At 52.6% G+C, this 18,396-nt stretch overlaps 1 protein-coding gene and 1 pseudogene across 1 annotated transcript; both read right to left on the bottom strand.

Moving 5' to 3' along the window:
• LOC102169712 lies at positions 1,276–3,231 on the bottom strand (annotated as a pseudogene).
• On the bottom strand, positions 9,848–12,009 carry BAC7.5 (Bac7.5 protein). The gene is given in 4 exon segments (NM_001285545.1): positions 9,848–10,275; positions 10,868–10,939; positions 11,090–11,197; positions 11,812–12,009. Coding segments are annotated over 4 exon segments (573 nt in total). The 3' UTR covers positions 9,848–10,080.

The raw sequence follows: 18,396 nt of genomic DNA on the forward strand, positions 1-18,396 counted from the left end.
CTATTGTTTTCCTCTAACCTTCCTGATTCAGCCCCACCTGCTCACCAAGAGGAGACAAGCCTCACAGGTAGCAGAGTACATGCTCTGTGAGATCCTGCCCTCTGTCCCTCTCAGAGAAAAGAATCTGTGTCTTGGTTCAGGTGGACCCAGAAGCAAACCTAAGACAAGCAATTATCAGAAATTGTTTGGGAGGCAATTCCAGAAAGCTTTGTAGGGATGTAGAGACATGAGACAAGGCAGGACCTGAGTCAGAAGAGTATGTTCAATGAAGAGGTCACTGAAGTGCATGGCTGAGACTAAAGCCAGCTGGGGACCTCAGACAGAGGTGTAACACATCTGGGAGTGGGACACCCAAGGAGGGAGAAAGAGGAGATGCTTTTCCATCAAGTTCCCCCAATGGTTAGTTGAAGCTGCTCCCTGGATTCAAACTCTCCAGGGCTACCATCTGCTCCAGAGCAAAGGTCAGCTAGAAAATGGGGAGTGGGCAGGACATGGGCAGTGTCTGAACACTGAAGCAAACAGTGATGTGATCTATGTGTCACTCACAGAGACGCAGTTCAGTTTCAGGGCTGAGCCTGCAGGTGCAATGCCCAGAACAGTCTCTGTGAGTGTTTAACAAGGTGGGAAGCCTGACCCCTCTTCAACTGTCACCTCCGTGCAAGTTGGAGCAGCATTCGCACCAGCACTACACACACAGTAGGTGTCCGTACGTCCTACTGTGTGTTGGAGGAGGAGGGCAGAGGCAGGTGAAGGGCTCGGGAGGGACTCGAGGGTGAGGACGCTGTCCTGGAGCTCCTGGGGCTGCTGCCTCCCCCCATGCCCTCCTGGAAGGAACAGGGGCCTCACACTTCTCTGTGTTCACAGATACATACACACACACATAGACAAACATGCAAACACACAGAAACATAGACACACACATACATAGACACACACACACACAGAGGCACACACACACAGTAGCCCTCTGAGAGTTAAGGACTCAGTCTCAATAAATGGGAAGAGGCGAGAAAGTAGAAATTGAATCCTGGAGGAAGTTGTTTTCACAAGAATTTATTTTCCACCATCCAGAAGTCTAAGCCAAAACAAATCAGACCCTTAGGACTCTTCTGTGGACTCAGGATTCACCAAAATTCTTTAATGGATGTGATGGCAGCCAATCCTTCACCATTTTCAAGGAAACCTTGAAATGAGAGATGTCAGCAGGAATGGACGTAGACTTGGCATTGGTCTTGGCCACAGTGCTAAACTCGACCTGGGCTTTCACAATGATTATCACAGTGGTTTTGGCCATGGCCTTAGCCCTGGCCTTGGCAGTGGTAATGGCAATGGCTTTGGCCATGGTCTTGGCCCTGGCCTTGGCAGTGGCAATGGCAATGGCAATGGCTTTGGCCATGGCCTTTCGCTTGGGAGATGTTGATGCCGGGGATGAAGTCTCCTGACACTCTGAAACTGTAAACCATGACAAAACAGATTTGTTGTAGGACGGGGCAAGGGTCAAGACAACATCCCTCACTTCACACCTGAACAGCCCTGTAACTGGGACACCACGAGTGTTGGGCCCGGTTCACCCTCTGGCTGTTATCTTTGAAGCATGTGATTGAATCCCTATGTACAGAGACTTATGGAGAAACTGAGATCCACAGACAACATGGGGTTTCGCAGGGCCACAAGCCCATCCTAGCAAAGCTGGATTAGAGCAGGGGATGAAACATCATTACTTACTTGAGTCAGTGCCTCTCAACCCAATGCCTCTCAGCCCAGTCAGAATTCCCTAAAGGCCTTGTGAAAGTACAATGGCTGGACCCCACCCCAGAGTCTGATTCATTCTGAGAGCTCAGTGGGACCTGAGACCTGTCTCATGTCAGTTCCCGGTGGGGACCACATTACAGAAACACTGCTCTAAAGGACGCAGAGCCAGGGCTGGAGACCTGGGGCTCGGGGGAGGGAGGGGTCTGGGTAGGAGGGCCTTTCTCTGCCCTGGATGGGGCACCAGGTCATCGGTCCAAAGCATGCTCCACAGCCCACTTGTTAGCATCTGCACAACACAGAAAGGGCCACTCACCTCATTACAGTTTAGACCAAACTGATCATCAGGCTGGTCCAGGCTGAGCGTCCCCACACATGGTTTCACCAGCTGCAAGGGGAGCTCAAGGTCAAAATGGAACCCGCGGGCCATAACCTCCCTGGCTAACCTCACCCCCTAGATGCTGGAAACCTTCCCGAAGTTCCCTGTTCAGCTCAATCCTTCCCTGAGAAGCATTGATCCCAGCCCTCACTCCCTGCCACCAGGCTCACCCCATTCTCCTTGAAGTCACACTGCTCTGCGGGCTGCTGGCTTGGCCTGGGGCACAGGGTCTCGTTCACCATGAAGCTCATTGGCTTTCAAGCTCCCCGGTCCTCCACCTGGTCAACGATCAATGTGGGGAGACTGGGCTTGGCTCATGTTTCCTTCTCTCATCTGTCTCCCTGCCTCCCACCCGGACAGTAGCCTCTCCAGCCCCATGTGTGTCCGGGCCTGAGCTTGGTGCTGGGAGCACAGGGGAGGGCACAGAGCCCGTGCCCAGCCTCACGGGCACACAGAGAGCAGGAGCGGCCCTCACAGCAGCGCTGCTGGCAGCGCCTCCCCTCAGAGGGGCCCAGGGAGGTCAGGGCCGCCTGCAGGGAGAGCCCTTGTCACTGGAGCCTCCAGGCTGACAGAGGCCCTCCTGGCAGGGAGACACCGAGGTTCAGGGGGACATTAGCAGGGAAGTCACCTCACAGAGCCTGTGACCCCTCCATCCCTGGAGCTCCCAGAAGTCCAGGGAGCCTGAGCCAGGTGTGCAGGGCACCTGATCCCACAGCAGAGAGGCTAAGGCAGGAAGCCTGGTGCTGGGAGGGGCCCCAGGTCTGAGAAGGTTTCCTGGAAGAGATGGGAGCCCACCTAGAGGGAAAAGTGCCTTCCTGACAGGAGGACCAGCCTGAGCGAGGGGGCGACAGTGTGGCCAAGGCAGGCAGGAGAAGGGCCCGTCCCCAGCCCCCTCCCCAACTCACATCCTTGGGAGGCGGGTCTAGCTCCAGGAGGTGGTAGAGATTAACTTCTGAGGACCTCTCATTGAACTGATCCACAGCACGAAGCACAGCCTCCCTATAGCTGGGGGCCTCGGAGCAGGCCGAGGGCAGCAATAGTCCCAGCAGCAGTAGCCACGACGAATACCGTCTCAGGCAGAGGCTGGCCCTCTGGGTCTCCATGGTCCCCAGTCAGCCTCCTCATAGCCCAAGGAACATCTTTTATGCCCAGTCTGGACCTGATACAAAGGAAAAACCAGGAGTCTTTCTGACCCGCCCCATCCTTGCCCTCTTCCTGGGGTGTGAGCTGGTCTTGCCACAGTCCTTGCTGTTGCCTCATGGGTTTTCTGGGCAGTGGGCAGGGAGGCCCCTGTGCAAGGTGAAGAAATGGTTTCTCCATCTCTCTTAATATCTTGTCCTCTCTGGGGCACATGGGAAGTGTCACAGTAAGGCTTGCTCAGGTGGGTTGTGCCCTCCAAGAGGGAAGGAGTACACAGTGTCTACATCCCCTCTGACCTCCCTCCACTCCTGCCCAGCTCCTCCCCCTGTCTCCTTTCATCTCAGTGAAGCCACAAGCCCCACAGTTTAACTTCTTTGCGTTCCAGGCTCTTCCCTAACTACTGTCCACCCTCCACCCCGTCATCTAGGGCTCCTGCCAGCCACTCATGTGGCCACTGACCAGCTGCCTTGAGGCAGGGGCACCATGGTCTGGATATTGATCCTCATCATTGTCCACACCCCCGCCCTGAGGTTCTCAGGTGTCACGGTGCCCCATCCACCCCAACCACAAGCCTCTCAGAGCCTCCTGCTCTCCTCCCATCTCTGCACCTGATACCTCTGTTTGACCTGTCTTCCAACTTGAGAAGCCTTCCCTGACCTGCAACCACACAAGGAAACTTCTCTTGGCTCACAGAGACTTCAGGACATCCCTTCTGATTTGACCTCAGTGACTCCCTGCTCAGTGCTCTGGTTGAACACGGGTGGGGATGGGGGAGCGGGGCCCACTGGGAGGACAAGAAAGAACAGCTGGGAAAAAGAATGTGCCCAAGGGACAGAGGAGTCCTGAGACCATGAAGCCCATTCGAATCCATCACCAGCAGGGAAGGACCATGTGCCCGTGAGGCCCAGGGTGGCTCGTGGACTCAGTTGCCCTGGGGGACCCTTGGGGGCTTGGCCAGACTGCCTTAGAAGGTGGCAGCCTGGATGGATGGTGCTGGTTGCCCACTCAGTCTTGGAGAAGGAAAGAAAGCTGGGCTTTGTGAAACCTGGTTACACAGCCCAGATATTGCCCCAGAGGCACCTTGGTCAAGCTGTATCCTTCTCCCAAGTAAAAGGAGGAAAGGGAGATGATTGCAATAGAAACTAACTAGCAATACACATGGTTACTGGGTGACTGGTAACCTTGACGCCCACCCTATGCTTTCCTGCCTCTGAGCCTTTGCCTTTGCTCAGACTTCAGACTGAAGTCCCCTCGTCCATCCTCTCTGGATGCGGTGTCGTGTCCTCTGCCAGGTTCAGGCTGTGCCTCCTATAATGCCAAGTGTGAGCCTTCCATGCCTCCAGGATCCTGCTTTAGTCTTCACAGCCTGCCAGAACAGAGCTCTTCTCAGGAAAGACACCACGCCCTTGTGCCCAGCCAGTTCAGTTCAGTTCAGTCCCTCAGTTGTGTCCGACTCTTTTTGACCCCATAATCGCAGCACGCCAGGCCTCCCTGTCCATCACCAACTCCCAGAGTTCACTCAGACTCACGTCCAACGAGTCAGTGATGGCATCCAGCCATCTCATCCTCGGTCGTCCCCTTCTCCTCCTGCCCCCAATCCCTCCCAGCATCAGAGTCTTTCCCAATGAGTCAACTCTTTGCATGAGGTGGCCAAAGTACTGGAATTTCAGCTTTAGCATCATTCCTTCATGAGAAATCCCAAGGCTGATCTCCTTCAGAATGGACTGGTTGGATCTCCTTGCAGTCCAAGGGACTCTCAAGAGTCTTCTCCAACACCACAGTTCAAAAGAATCAATTCTTCCAACCAACTCCACATCCGGTGTTTGGGGAATCCACATACACTTTATACCCCCAACAAACTCAGGTAGGAGCCTTGATCCTGCATCACCCCCTCCTTTTCTCCTCTCAGCCACCCTTCTGGTCCCTGAGAGTCTGGGGCAATTGGAACAGAAACCCAGTTCTAAACAGGGCCCCAGATCTCTGGGAACAACCACCAGCTCTCTGTGTACATCAGTTGTCAAGGAAAATGAGACCCACAGGCATATCTTTCAATCAACGACACCCTCCCTCACTAGGAAATGGCAGACCCAGTGGGGACCCAATCCCTCCACTGACCCAGCATGCTATCCACCTCTCAGGGACCAGTGGAGGGCAATTTAGCCCTCCTTCCTGCCCTCTGCAGGAAATAGGGAAGGTTCCAGTGAATTGTGAGGACGGACTTGGGTGAGGGCTGAGCATCAGGACCCTTTCTCTGCTAGTGTCTACCTCCTCCTTCCCACTGACCACTTCAGGTGAAGCGAGGAGATGGGGAGGCTAAGTCCTCCTGGAAACTCCTCAGCTAGCCTGGGGTTTCCCAGGCACAGGTTTGATGAAGCAGATCAGCTCACAGGAGGGCAGCACCATCCCACCCCCAGGTACTGAAGGGGGGAACATAAAACCAACAGAGGCTACACCAGCCACACCGTAGCCAGAGTACTTGCAGGGCATCGGGGTGACTGCTCAGAGTCAACCTTGAGCCCAGTGATTCCAAGGGCCTCAGCTGAGCCAAGCTCAGGCTCCAAATCTCACCACCACCAAGCACAGCAAACATCCTACCAGCTCCTCTCCACAGGATCTGGGACTGTGTGACAAGGTGACCTCGGCCCGGGTGGGGGCTGAGTGGGAGGGTGCCTGAGCTTTGCAGAAGAGAACCAGGCTCAGGGCCAGCCCCAGGCAGTGAAGACCATGGGGCATGGGTACCACTTTTGTGAGTGGGTTTTTACTGGGGACATGAGTGTAGACAAGGCAGCTGGGGGCCCAGGCCAGACCTGTCAGCAGAAAGACTGAGGGGCTGTTCTCTCCCCAAACAGGACCATGGGTGCCTTGGGTACATCAGGAAAGCAAATCCTCTTTCATTCTTCTACCAGGACAAAGACTGCAAACCCTCAGGACCTCAGGGTCAGCCTCCTGGAGACCACGACCTTCAAGCAGGAAGTGAGCTGAGCCCATGCAGACATCAACTTCTGTGAGGATGGAGAAAGACAGGGCCCTTCACACGAAGCCCACACACTCCTACCCCTTTCCTGGGTGCCTCTGTGTTCCCTCACAAATGACTGGCATGCCCTAGTGGAGGTCTTCCATCTGTCCATGGGTGCCCTGGGAAGGTAGAAACAGCCCTTCCAGGAACAAAAGATCTGTATATAGAAAACTATAAAACACTGGTGAAAAAAATCAAGGATGACACTAATAGATGGAGAAATATACCATGTTCATGGATCAGAAGAATCAATATAGTGAAAATTAGTATACTACCCGAAGCAATCTATAGGTTCAATGGAATCCCTATCAAGATACCAGCGGTACTTTTCAGAGAACTAGAACAAATAATTCACAATTTGTATGGAAATACAGAAAACCTTGAATAGCCAAAGCAATCTTGAGAAAGAAGAATGGAACTGGAGGAATCAACCGGCCCGACTTCAGGCTATACTACAAAGCTACAATCATCAAGACAGTATGGTACTGGCACGAAGACAGAAACATAGATCAATGGAACAAAATAGAAAGCCCAGAGATAAATCCACGCACCTATGGATACCTTATCTTTGACAAAAGAGGCAAGAATATACAATGGGGAAAAGATAATCTCTTTAACAAGTGGTGCTGGGAAAACTGGTCAACCACATGTAAAAGAACGAAACTAGAACACTTTCTAACACCATACACAAAAATAAACTCAAAATGGATTAAAGATCTAAATGTAAGACCAGAAACTATAAAACTCCTAGAGGAAAACATAGGCAAAACACTCTGACATAAATCATTGCAGGATCCTCTATGACCCACATCTCAGAGTAATGGAAATAAAAGCAAAAATAAACAAATGGGACCTAGTTAAACTTAAATGCTTTTGCACAACGAAGGAAACTATAAGCAAGGTGAAAAGACAGCCTTCAGAATGGGATAAAATAATAGCAAATGAAGCAACTGACAAAGAATTAATCTCAAAAATATGCAAGCAACTCCTGCAGCTCAATTCCAGAAAAATATGTGACCCAATCAAAAACTGGGCCAAAGAACTAAACAGATATTCTCCAAAGAAGACATACAGATGGTTAAGAAACACATGAAAAAATGCTCAATATCACTCATTAGCAGAGAAATGCAAATCAAAATCACAATGAGGTACCATCTCACACCAGTCAGAATGGCTGCTATCAAAAAGTCTACAAAAGTAAATGCTGGAGAGGGTGCGGAGAAAAAGAAACCCTCTTACACTACTGGTGGGAATGCAAACTAGGACAGCCACCATGGAGAATAGTGTGGAGAGTCCTTAAAAAACTGGAAATCGAACTGCCATATGACCCAGCAGTCCCACTGCTGGGCATATACACTGAGGAAACCAGAATTGAAAGAGACACGTGTACTCCAATGTTCATCGCAGCACTGTTTACAATAACATGGAAGCAACCTAGATGTCCATTGGCAGACGGATGGATAAGAAAGCTGTGGTACATATGCACAAAGGAATATCACTCAGCTATTAAAAAGAATGCATTTGAATCAGTTCTAATGAGGTGGATGAAACTGGAGCCTATTATACAGAGCGAAGGAAGTCAGAAAGAAAAACGCCAATACAGCATATTAACGCATATGTATGGAATTTTAAAATATGGTAATGATGACCCTATATGCGAGACAGTGAAAGAGACACAGATGTAAAGAACAGACTTTTGGACTCTGTGGGAGAAGGCGAGAGTGGGTTGATTTGAGAGAATAGCACTGAAACATGTGTATTATCATATGTGAAAGAGACCACCAGTCCAGGTTCGATGCATGAGAAAGGGTGCTCAGGGCTGGTGCACTGGGATGACCCTGAGGGATGGGATGGGGAGTGCGGTGGGAGGGAGGTTCAGCATGGGGGACACCCGTATACCCATGGCTGATTCATGTGGATGTGCGGCAAAAACCACCACAATATTGTAAAGTAATTAGCCTCCAATAAAAATAAATAAATAAAACAAAACAAACAAACAAACAGCCCTTCCAGTGGCTCTTCCCAGGTTTTGACATCTAGTGTGCGCTTTGGAAAATAAAGACATTGCTACTCAGTTTCATCAACAACGGCAGACTCCAAGTTGTGTGTTCTGGTACCAACTCTCTTCCCTGCAGTTCTCATTGCCTCAGCAGCACGGACAGGACCGGGTGACACGGAGCTTGGGAGGCATCAACACGTTGGCAGGAATGTCCACTGTTTTGAAGCTACGAGGAGCTTAACAAGCAGCTAAAAAAAAAATCCTGACCATTTTACAGTTGGCTCGGGCAAGCCTGTATCACCGGCACAGACACAACAGAGCCCTGCGTTTCCCTTTAGGGTTTCCTCCCACAGTGAGAATGATGTCGAGTGAGACGCACGAACTTTCCTGAAATCAGCCCCTCCTACTCACCAAGAGGAGACAAACCTGACAGGTAACAAAGCACACCCTCTGTGAGATCCTGCCCTCTGTACCTCTGAGAGAAAGGAATCTGTGTCTTGACCCGGAAACAGACCTAAGACAAGTATTAGTGGAAGTAGTTTGTTTGGGAGGCAATTCCAGAAAGGTCCAGCAGGGACGTAGACGGGAGACAGGGCAGGACCTGAGTCAGAAGAGTACGTTCAATGAAGAGGTCACTGAAGTGCCCGGAACCTCAGACAGAGGTGTGATATGTCTGGACTAAGGAGAGCCCAAGGACTAAGGAAGAGGAGGTGTTTTTCTATCAAGTCCTCTCAATGGTTAGTTGAAGCTGCTCCCTGGATTCAAACTCCCCAGTGCTTCCAGTCTGCCCCAGAGCAAAGGTCAGCTAGAGAAGGGGGAGTGGGCAGGACAGAAACAGTGTCTGAAACACCGGGGCAAACACATGTGACCTGTGTGTCATTCTGAGTCACCCTCATGCAGAGCTCTTCACCCCAATGAGCAGGATGCTTCTATTTAATGGTGCAAATTTTTATACCAAGTGATCCTTAAGCACAAACCCACCACTGAAATCTGGGACCAGGTAAGGAAACAGAGATGTGTCTCGATGCCACAGGAAAAGGCAAAAGGAGTGGGCTTTTCCAGAGTTAAATTTGTCAAGGGCAGGTGGGACATTCTGGACATTGAACTTTCCAGCTTAGCCCTGAGACTGAACTGTGACTCTGTGAGTGTTTAACAAGGTGAGAAGCCTGGCCCCTCATGGACTGTCAGCTCCATGAAAGCTGGAGCAGCATTCCCACCAGCATTGCACACACAGCAGGTCTCTGTACATCCTACTAGGTGTTGGAGGAGGAGGGCAGGGGTGGGTGAAGGGCTCGGGGGGGACCTGAGGGTGTAGACACTGTCCTGGAGTTCCTGAGGCTGCTGCCTCCCCCGTGCCCTCCTGGAAGGAATAGGGGCCTCACGCTTCTCTGTGTTCACAGGAGTGATCTCACACACACACAGAGACATACATGTGCATAGATACACACCCATGCACAGGCACACACACACACACACACTCAAAGGAGGCCTCTCAGACTTAAGGACTCGGTCTCAGTAAGTGTTAAGAGGTGAGAAAATTGAAACTGAAGGTGGGGGAAAGTTGTCTTCACCAGAATTTATTTTTCACCGTCCAGAAGTCTAGGCAAACAAGTCAAACCCTTAGGACCCTTCTGTGGACTCAGGATTCATCAAAATTCTTTAATGGGTGTGATGTCACCCAATCCTTCGCTGTTTTCCAGGAAACCTTGGAATGGGAGATGTCAGCAGGAATGGATGTGGGCTTGGCACTGGTCTTGGCCGCAGTGCTAACCTTGATGTTGGCCTTCCCAATGATTATCACAACCACCTTGGAATTGGCTGTGGCTGTGGCCTTGGAATTGGCCTTGGAGGTCGCCAAGGTAATAGTATTGGCCTTGGAATTCGCCTTGGCTGTGGCCGTGGTAATGGCAATGACCTTGGCCTTGGCCTTGGCCTTGGCCTTGGCCTTGGCAAACGTGGGCGCCGGGGGCGAAGTCTCCTCACACTCTGAAGCTGTAAACCATGACAAAACAGATTTGTTGTGGGATTGTGCAAGGGTCAAGACAAGATCCCTCACTTCACACCTGAACAGCCCTCTAACTGGGAACCACGAGTGTTGGACCCTGTTCACCCTCTGGCTGTTATCTTTGAAGCATATGATTGAATCCCTATATACAGACACCTAGGGAGAAACAGGTCCACAGCCAACATAGGGCTTCCAAGGGTCTAAAGCCCATCCTAGCAAAGCCGGATAAGAGCAGGGGATTAGAGATCATCACTGAGTTTACTCCTCTCTACTTCAACCCAGTCAGAATCCCCTGTGGGCCTTGTGAAAATACGAATGGCTGGACCCCACCCCAGAGTCTGATTCAGGAGCTCTCAGACACGACAATCTCTCTCATGTCAGTTCCCAGGTAGGGACCACATCAGAGAACCACTGCTCTAAGGGATGTAGAGCCAGGGCTGGAGACCTGGGACCTGGGGGAGAGAAGGGTGCAGGTAGGAGGGCTTTTCTCTACCCTGGATGGGGCAGCGGGTCATCGGTCCAAAGCATGCTCCACACTCTACCCCCTAGAATCCTCCAAAACCAGAAGGGGCCACTCACCTCATTACAGTTTAGGTCAAACTGGTCATTGGATGGATCCAGGCTGACTGTCCCCACACACTGTTTCACCAGCTGCAAGGGGAGCTCAAGGTCAAACTGGAACCCCCGGGCTGTAACCTCCCAGGCTCACCTCACCCCATAGATGCTGGAAACCTTCCCGAACCCTGCTCAGCTCGCTGAGAAGCATTGATCCCAGCCCTCACTCCCCGCCCCCAGGCTCACCCCATTCTCCTTGAAGTCACACTGCTCCGGGGGCTGCTGGCTCGTCCTGGGGCACACGGTCTCCTTCACCCTGAAGCTCACAGGCTTTTGAGCTCCCTGGTCCTCCACCTGGTCAACGATCAAAGTGGGGAGACTGGCCTCAGGCTCATGTTTCCTTCTCTAACCTGTGTCTCTGCCCCCGACCCGGACAGCAGCCTCTCCAGCCCCCTGTGTGTCCCGCTCTGGGCTTGGTGCTGGGAGCACAGGGCAGGGCACAGAGCCCATGCCCGGCCTCACGGGCACACAGAGAGCAGGAGCGGCCCTCACAGCAGCGCTGCAGGCAGCGCCTCCCCTCAGGTCAGGGCCACCTGCAGGGAGAGCCCTCGTCACTGGAGCCTCCAGGCTGACAGAGGCCCTCCTGGCAGGGAGACACCGAGGTTCAGGGGGACATTAGCAGGGAAGTCACCTCACAGAGCCTGTGACCCCTCCATCCCTGGAGCTCCCAGAAGTCCAGGGAGCCTGAGCCAGGTGTGCAGGGTGCCTGATCCCACAGCAGAGAGGCTAAGGCAGGAAGCCTGGTGCTGGGAGGGGCCCCAGGTCTGAGAAGGTTTCCTGGAAGAGATGGGAGCCCACCTAGAGGGAAAAGTGCCTTCCTGACAGGAGGACCAGCCAGAGCGAGGGGGCAACAGTGTGGCCAAGGCAGGTGGGAGAAGGGCCCGTCCCCAGCCCCCTCCCCAACTCACATCCTTGGGAGGCGGGTCTAGCTCCAGGAGGCGGTAGAGATTAACTTCTGAGGACTTCTCATTGAGCTGACCCACAGCACGAAGCACGGCCTCCCTGTAGCTGAGGGCCTGGGCGCTTGCCGAGGGCAGCAATAGTCCCAGTAGCAGGAGCCACAGGGAACACCGTCCCAGCGAGAGGCTGGCCATCTGGGTCTCCATGGTCCCCGGTCAGCCTCCTCCCGCCTGAGGGATGCTTCTTATATGCTCAACCTGGGCCTGATGCAAAGGTTCAACCAGGAACCTTCCCTATCCCTACCCTCCTCCCAGGGTGTGAGCAGGTCTTGCCACAGTCCTTGCTGTTGCCTCATGGGTTTTCTGGGCAGTGGGCAGGGAGGCCCCTGTGCAAGGTGAAGAAATGGTTTCTCCATCTCTCTTAATACCTTGGCCTCTCTGGGGCACATGGGAAGTGTCACAGTAAGGCTTGCTCAGGTGGGTTGTGCCCTCCAAGAGGGAAGGAGTACACAGTGTCTACATCCCCTCTGACCTCCCTCCACTCCTGCCCAGCTCCTCCCCCTGTCTCCTTTCATCTCAGTGAAGCCACAAGCCCCACAGTTTAACTTCTTTGCGTTCCAGGCTCTTCCCTAACTACTGTCCACCCTCCACCCCGTCATCTAGGGCTCCTGCCAGCCACTCATGTGGCCACTGACCAGCTGCCTTGAGGCAGGGGCACCATGGTCTGGATATTGATCCTCATCATTGTCCACACCCCCGCCCTGAGGTTCTCAGGTGTCACGGTGCCCCATCCACCCCAACCACAAGATACCTCAAGCCGGTGAGGCCCAGGGTGGCTCGTGGACTCAGTTGCCCTGGGGGACCCTTGGGGGCTTGGCCAGGCCACCTTGGAAGGAGGCAGCCTGGATACACACTTTAGTTGCCCACTCAGTCTTGGAGAAGGAAAGAAAGCTGGGCTTTGTGAAACCCGGTTACACAGCCCAGATATTGCCCCAGAGGCACCTTGGTCAAGCTGTATCCTTCTCCCAAATCAAAGGAGGAAAGGGAGATGATTGCAATAGAAACTAACTAGCAATACACATGGTTATTGGGTGGCTGGTAACCTGACATGCACCCTATGCTTTCCTGCCTCTGAGCCTTTGCCTTTGCTCAGACTTCAGACTGAAGTCCCCTCGTCCATCCTCTCTGGATGCGGTGTCGTGTCCTCTGCCAGGTTCAGGCTGTGCCTCCTATAATGCCAAGTGTGAGCCTTCCATGCCTCCAGGATCCTGCTTTAGTCTTCACAGCCTGTCAGAACAGAGCTCTTCTCAGGAAAGACACCACGCCCTTGTCCCCAGCCAGGTTCCCCCCAACTCCACATCCGGTCTTTGGGAAATCCACATACACTTTTCACCCCCAACAAACTCAGGTAGGAGCCTTGATCCTGCATCACCCCCTCCTTTCTCCTCCCAGCCACCCTTTCGGTCCCTGAGGATCTGGGGCAATCGGAATGGAAACCCAGTTCTAAACAGGGCCCCAGATCTCTGGGAACACCCACCAGCTCTCTGTATAGATCAGTTGTCATGGAAAATGAGACCCACAGGCAAATCTTTCAATCAAGGACACCTCCCCCCTCACTAGGAAATGGCAGACCTAGTGGAGGACCCAATCCCTCCACTGACCCAGCATGCTATCCACCTCTCGGGGACCAGTGGAGGGCAATTTGGCCATCCCTCCTGCCCTCTGCAGGAAACAGGGAAGGAAGGTTGAGCATCAGGACCCTCTCTCTGCTGGTGTCTACTTCCTTCTTCCCACTGACCACTTCAGGTGAAGCGAGGAGATGGGGAGGCTAAGTCCTCCTGGAAACTCCTCAGCTAGCCTGGGCTTCCCAGGCACAGGGTTTGATGAAGCAGATCAGCTTACAGGAGGGCAGCGCCATCCCACCCACAAGTACTGAAGGGCAGGGGACATAAAACCAACAGAGGCTGCACCAACCACACCTTAGCCAGAGTACTTGCAGGGCATCGGGGTGACTGCTCAGAGTCAGCCTTGAGCCCAGTGATTCCAAGGGCCTCAGCTGAGCCAAGCTCGGGCTCCAAATCTCACCACCACCAAGCACAGCAAACATCCTACCAGCTCCTCTCCACAGGATCTGGGACTGTGTGACAAGGTGACCTCGGCCCGGGTGGGGGCTGAGTGGGAAGGTGCCTGAGCTTTGCAGAAGAGAACCAGGCTCAGGGCCAGCCCCAGGCAGTGAACCGACTGTGGGGCATGGGTACCATTTTTGTGAGTGGGTTTTTACTGGGGACATGGGTGTAGACAGGGCAGCTGGGGGTCCAGGCCAGACCTGTCAGCAGAGAGACTGAGGGACTGTTCTCTCCCCAGACAGGACCCTGGATGCCTTGGGTGCATCAGGAAAGCAAATGCTCTTTCATTCTTCTACCAGGACAAAGACTGCAAACCCTCAGGACCTCAGGGTCAGCCTCCTGGAGACCACGAACTTCAAGCAGGAAGTGGGCTGAGCCCATGCAGACATCAACTTCTGGGAGGATGGAGGAAGACAAGGCCCTTCTCACGAAGCCCACACATTCTTCCCTGTGTGCCTCTGTGTTCCCTTCCCACTGACTGGCTTGCCCTAGTATATGTCTTTCATCTGTCCATGAGTGCCCTGGGGAGGTAGGAACACTCTTCCAGCAGCTCCTCTGAGGTTTTGCCATCTACTATGCACTTTGGAACTCCAGTACTTTGTCCACCTCATGCGAAGAGTTGACTCACTGGAAAAGACTCTGATGCTGGGAGGGATTAGGGGCAGGAGGAGAAGGGAACGACAGAGGATGTGATGGCTGGATGGCATCACCGACTCGATGGACATGAGTTTGAGTAAACTCCAGGAGTTGGTGATGGACAGGGAGGTCTGGCGTGCTGCGATCCATGGGTTCGGAAAGAGTCAGACACGACTGAGCAACTGAACTGAACTGATCCACTTTGGAAAGACAGAAGGGACCAACTCCTGGGGAGAATGAGGGACTGGAAATCAGAATGTAATCTCCTCTGATTCTATTTCTCATGAATCCACCTCTCTCCTGATCCCAGGTTCAACCTCAATAGATCCAGGCGGCACTTGCTTTTCTGATTTCCAAAAAACAATTTGGAAGCCAGCAAAAATTAAACCAGAAAGAAAGAAAGAAAAAGAAAGGACTTCCCTAGTGATACAACGGTAAAGAATCCTTCCATCAAAGCAGGAGACACAGGTTCGATCCCTGGTCCAGGGAGATCCCACATGCCGTAGGACAACTAAGCCTGTGGGCCCCAACTCCTGATCCTGTGCTCTAGAGTCCACAACCCACAGCTACTGAGCCCACGTGCTGCAACTAGTGAAGCCTGCATGCCTAGAGCCCATGCTCTGCGACAAGAGAAGCCACCGCACTGAGGAGTCTGCATACCACAACCAGAGTTCAGCCCCTGTTCGGTGCAACTGGACAAAGCTGTAACCCTTCACTGCAAAGCAGTGAGAGATCTGGCACAGTCAAAATAAATAAACAGTCAAATTTTTTAAAAGGAAAGGAAAAGAAGAAACAGAACAAAGTAATTTGGAGATTTTAAAAGCGCTTTTCAGACAGCTCACCACAAGCAAAGAACCACTGTTCATGTCTCCAACAGCAAACTGCCTCCCGAGGGGGAAACTCTTTTCAGATACTGACCTTGATTAAAAACAACACACAAGGGAGGAGCTGGGCAGGAGGGATCGTGGGTCGGATGGGGATGGAGACTGGGAGGACTGATGAGTGGCAGGGACGGGGTGGGCTAGAACTGTGTTTTGTGAAAGCCATGCTGTGCTGGTGTGAAACCCAAGTTCTGCAGTGGGCACAGAGCAGGTGCCCCCGACTGCCCCTGAAGCTGCTGAAGCTGGGGGCTCCTCCACTTGCCATGGCCACCTGTTTGCCCGTGGGTGAGCTCATTGAAGTGAGTTTTCCTCCAGTGGCGCCAGTTTCCTTCCAGTGAGTGAGGTGCCTGGGGTCCATCCAGTGCAATAACCCGAACATGAATCTCTGGGATGGTCATGATGAAAACTCTGTGAGGGGAGAGTGGGGGCCCTTGTGTCCTGCCCTCCTACTAGTCTCCCACAGCCGTGTTATCTATAGAACCTGGAGACCTGAGTCCAAGAAAGGGACCTCTGTGTGTGGTCCTTCAGGATACAAAGGGCTCCTGTGAATCCACCTCCTCTAAGCTCACAGCACTCTTTTGTAAAATATATAATACTGCTGTGTGTGATATATGGGTTTTCCAGGTGGCTCAGTAGTAAAGAATCCACCTGACAAGCAGAAGATTCGGGTTTGATCCCTGGGTCAGGAAGATCCCCTGGAGGAGGAAGTGGCAACCAACTCCAGTATCCCTACCTGGAGAATCCCATGGACAGAGGAACCTCGGGGACTACAGTCCATGGGGTCCTGAAAGAGACATGACATAGCGACTAAACAGCAGCAGCGCTGGCTACCTAAGAGTTTTTTTAATTTTTTTCGGGTCTTCATTGCTGAGCACGGGCTTTCTCTAGTTGTGGCGAGTGGGGGCCACTCTCTAGTTGCGGTGTGCAGGCTTCTGATCTCAGCGGCTTTTCCTGTGGCAGACCACAGGCTTTAGGGCAGGCGGCTCAGTGGTTGTGGTACACGGACTTCGCTGCCCTGCGGCACGTGGAATCTTCCCGGACCAGAAATCGAACCGGTGTCCCCTGCATTGGCAAGCACATTATTAACCACTGGACCACCAGGGAAGTCCTCACAGCACTCTTGTCAGGAGGCAGGGCAGGGCTTATCACCATCAGACCAGGGAGGAAACGGAGGCCCTGGGTGGGGTGGCGGTGTGGCCTTGGGAGGGAGGTCTAGACCGGTGCTGATGGCAGCACTCGGCTCTGGCTCTTGAGTAAACTTTTCCCGGTCCGATATGAGGCCTCCTACTTCTGTCTCAGATGACCCCCAGGCCGCCTCTGCCTGGCCCCCATCACCACCCTGGTCAGCCCTGCATCGCTCCTGCAGCCCACTGCTTCAAGCGGCCTGGAGATTCAGCTTTTTGACTTGCAGCACAATGAGCATTGACAGGCTGCTCTGGGGGTCCCTTTCTGTGCTGTGCCAACTCCCACTCTCTTTCTTCCCTTCCTGAGCTGTCCCCTGTCCTCTGGTGCTCAAGACTACGGGTGAAGACAGCACATGAAAGCTGGGTAAGTATGTGCTGTGGCCAGCACAGCGGGTAAGGATCAAAAGTGGGTCAACATACAGTTTGGAAAAAAGAAACTACAGACAGAATTAAAGTTTTAAAGATGGGACCGGGAGACTCAAGATCTCAAGGATCAAGAACCCCGCTGACAAATTCGATATCGCTTTTATTGAGCTCTTGGTATGCAGAAAGTGTCTGGGGTTTTTAGATAACATAAGTTTCCCATGTTCCCAGTCGCGTCCCCAGCGAATGATTTTCTTTGGAACTTCTATGTTATTTTCTGTACAAAGGGCTCCAGATGACTGGAAGCAAAGATCCCCACAGGAACATCAGAGAACCCATCAGTGCGTTCGCAAGCAGCGTTCTAACTTGTGGTGACCCGATATTCCTGAGTCCTCACCTTTCACTTTCCCACTGCTCATGCAGGACTCACTGACCTCGGCTAATCAGCCCAGGTACTCTGGTTATTTTTAACTATATTTCTTGTTGTGTTCTCAAGGCTTCAAAAAGAAATCTGGATGTTTTCCCCACAAGGATGGAGTGAAATCAGTTGCTCTGAGAATGACTTCCAGAGTCTCCTTTAAGTGATGTGGGGAGTGTGGAGACACCACTGGCCAGGGCCAGCTACATAACTTGTAAGATGAAAATACATGTCACTTGAATCAAAAATTATTAGGAAATTCAAGCTCTCAGAAGTCAGAGAGATTAGGAGAAAGGGAAGGCCTCCACTGGCCATTGCTGCCTTTGAAGATGGAGATGAGCAAAGGCCTGGTTACAGCCTCTAGGAACTGAGACCAACCCCAGCCAATAGCACGCAAGAGAGTCACTATCTCGATCCTACAAGCACAAAGGACCAAATTCTGCCATCAACCTGAACGAGCTTGAAAGCAGTTCTCCCCTAGAGGTTATTGAAAGGCATTCAGCCGAATCAGCATCTTGACTGGCCCTGTGAACAGAAAGCAGAGACACCCATCATAGCTCCTAGCATCTGACCTACAGAGCTGAGCCACCAGGGTGAAATTTATCTTCACGTGCTCAAGAGGAAATGCATGTTGGCTCAAGGAAACCTCTCAGAGCAATGATGGCATCATAGAATGGAGTGAGGTCGGGAAGAGGAGCAGTCACCAAACTCAGCCATAAAGACAGCGGGGAAGGACTGCTCCCGTCGCAGGCTGCTGCTCAGTTTCGTTGGCGACAGCGGACTCCAGCCGTGTGTTCTGGTACCACTTCTCTTCCCTGCAGTCTTCACTGCCTCAGCGGCACAGGCAGGAGTGGGGTGGCCCGGAGCTTGGGAGGCATCAACCTGTCAGCAGGAACAGCCACCAACTTCAAGCTACCCAGAGTTTAACAACTAGCTCAAAAAAAGAAATCCTGACCATTTAACCTGTAGCTCTGGCAAACCTGAAT

The sequence above is a fragment of the Capra hircus genome, chromosome 22, assembly GCF_001704415.2.
Source record: "Capra hircus breed San Clemente chromosome 22, ASM170441v1, whole genome shotgun sequence".
Taxonomy (NCBI): Eukaryota; Metazoa; Chordata; class Mammalia; order Artiodactyla; family Bovidae; genus Capra; species Capra hircus.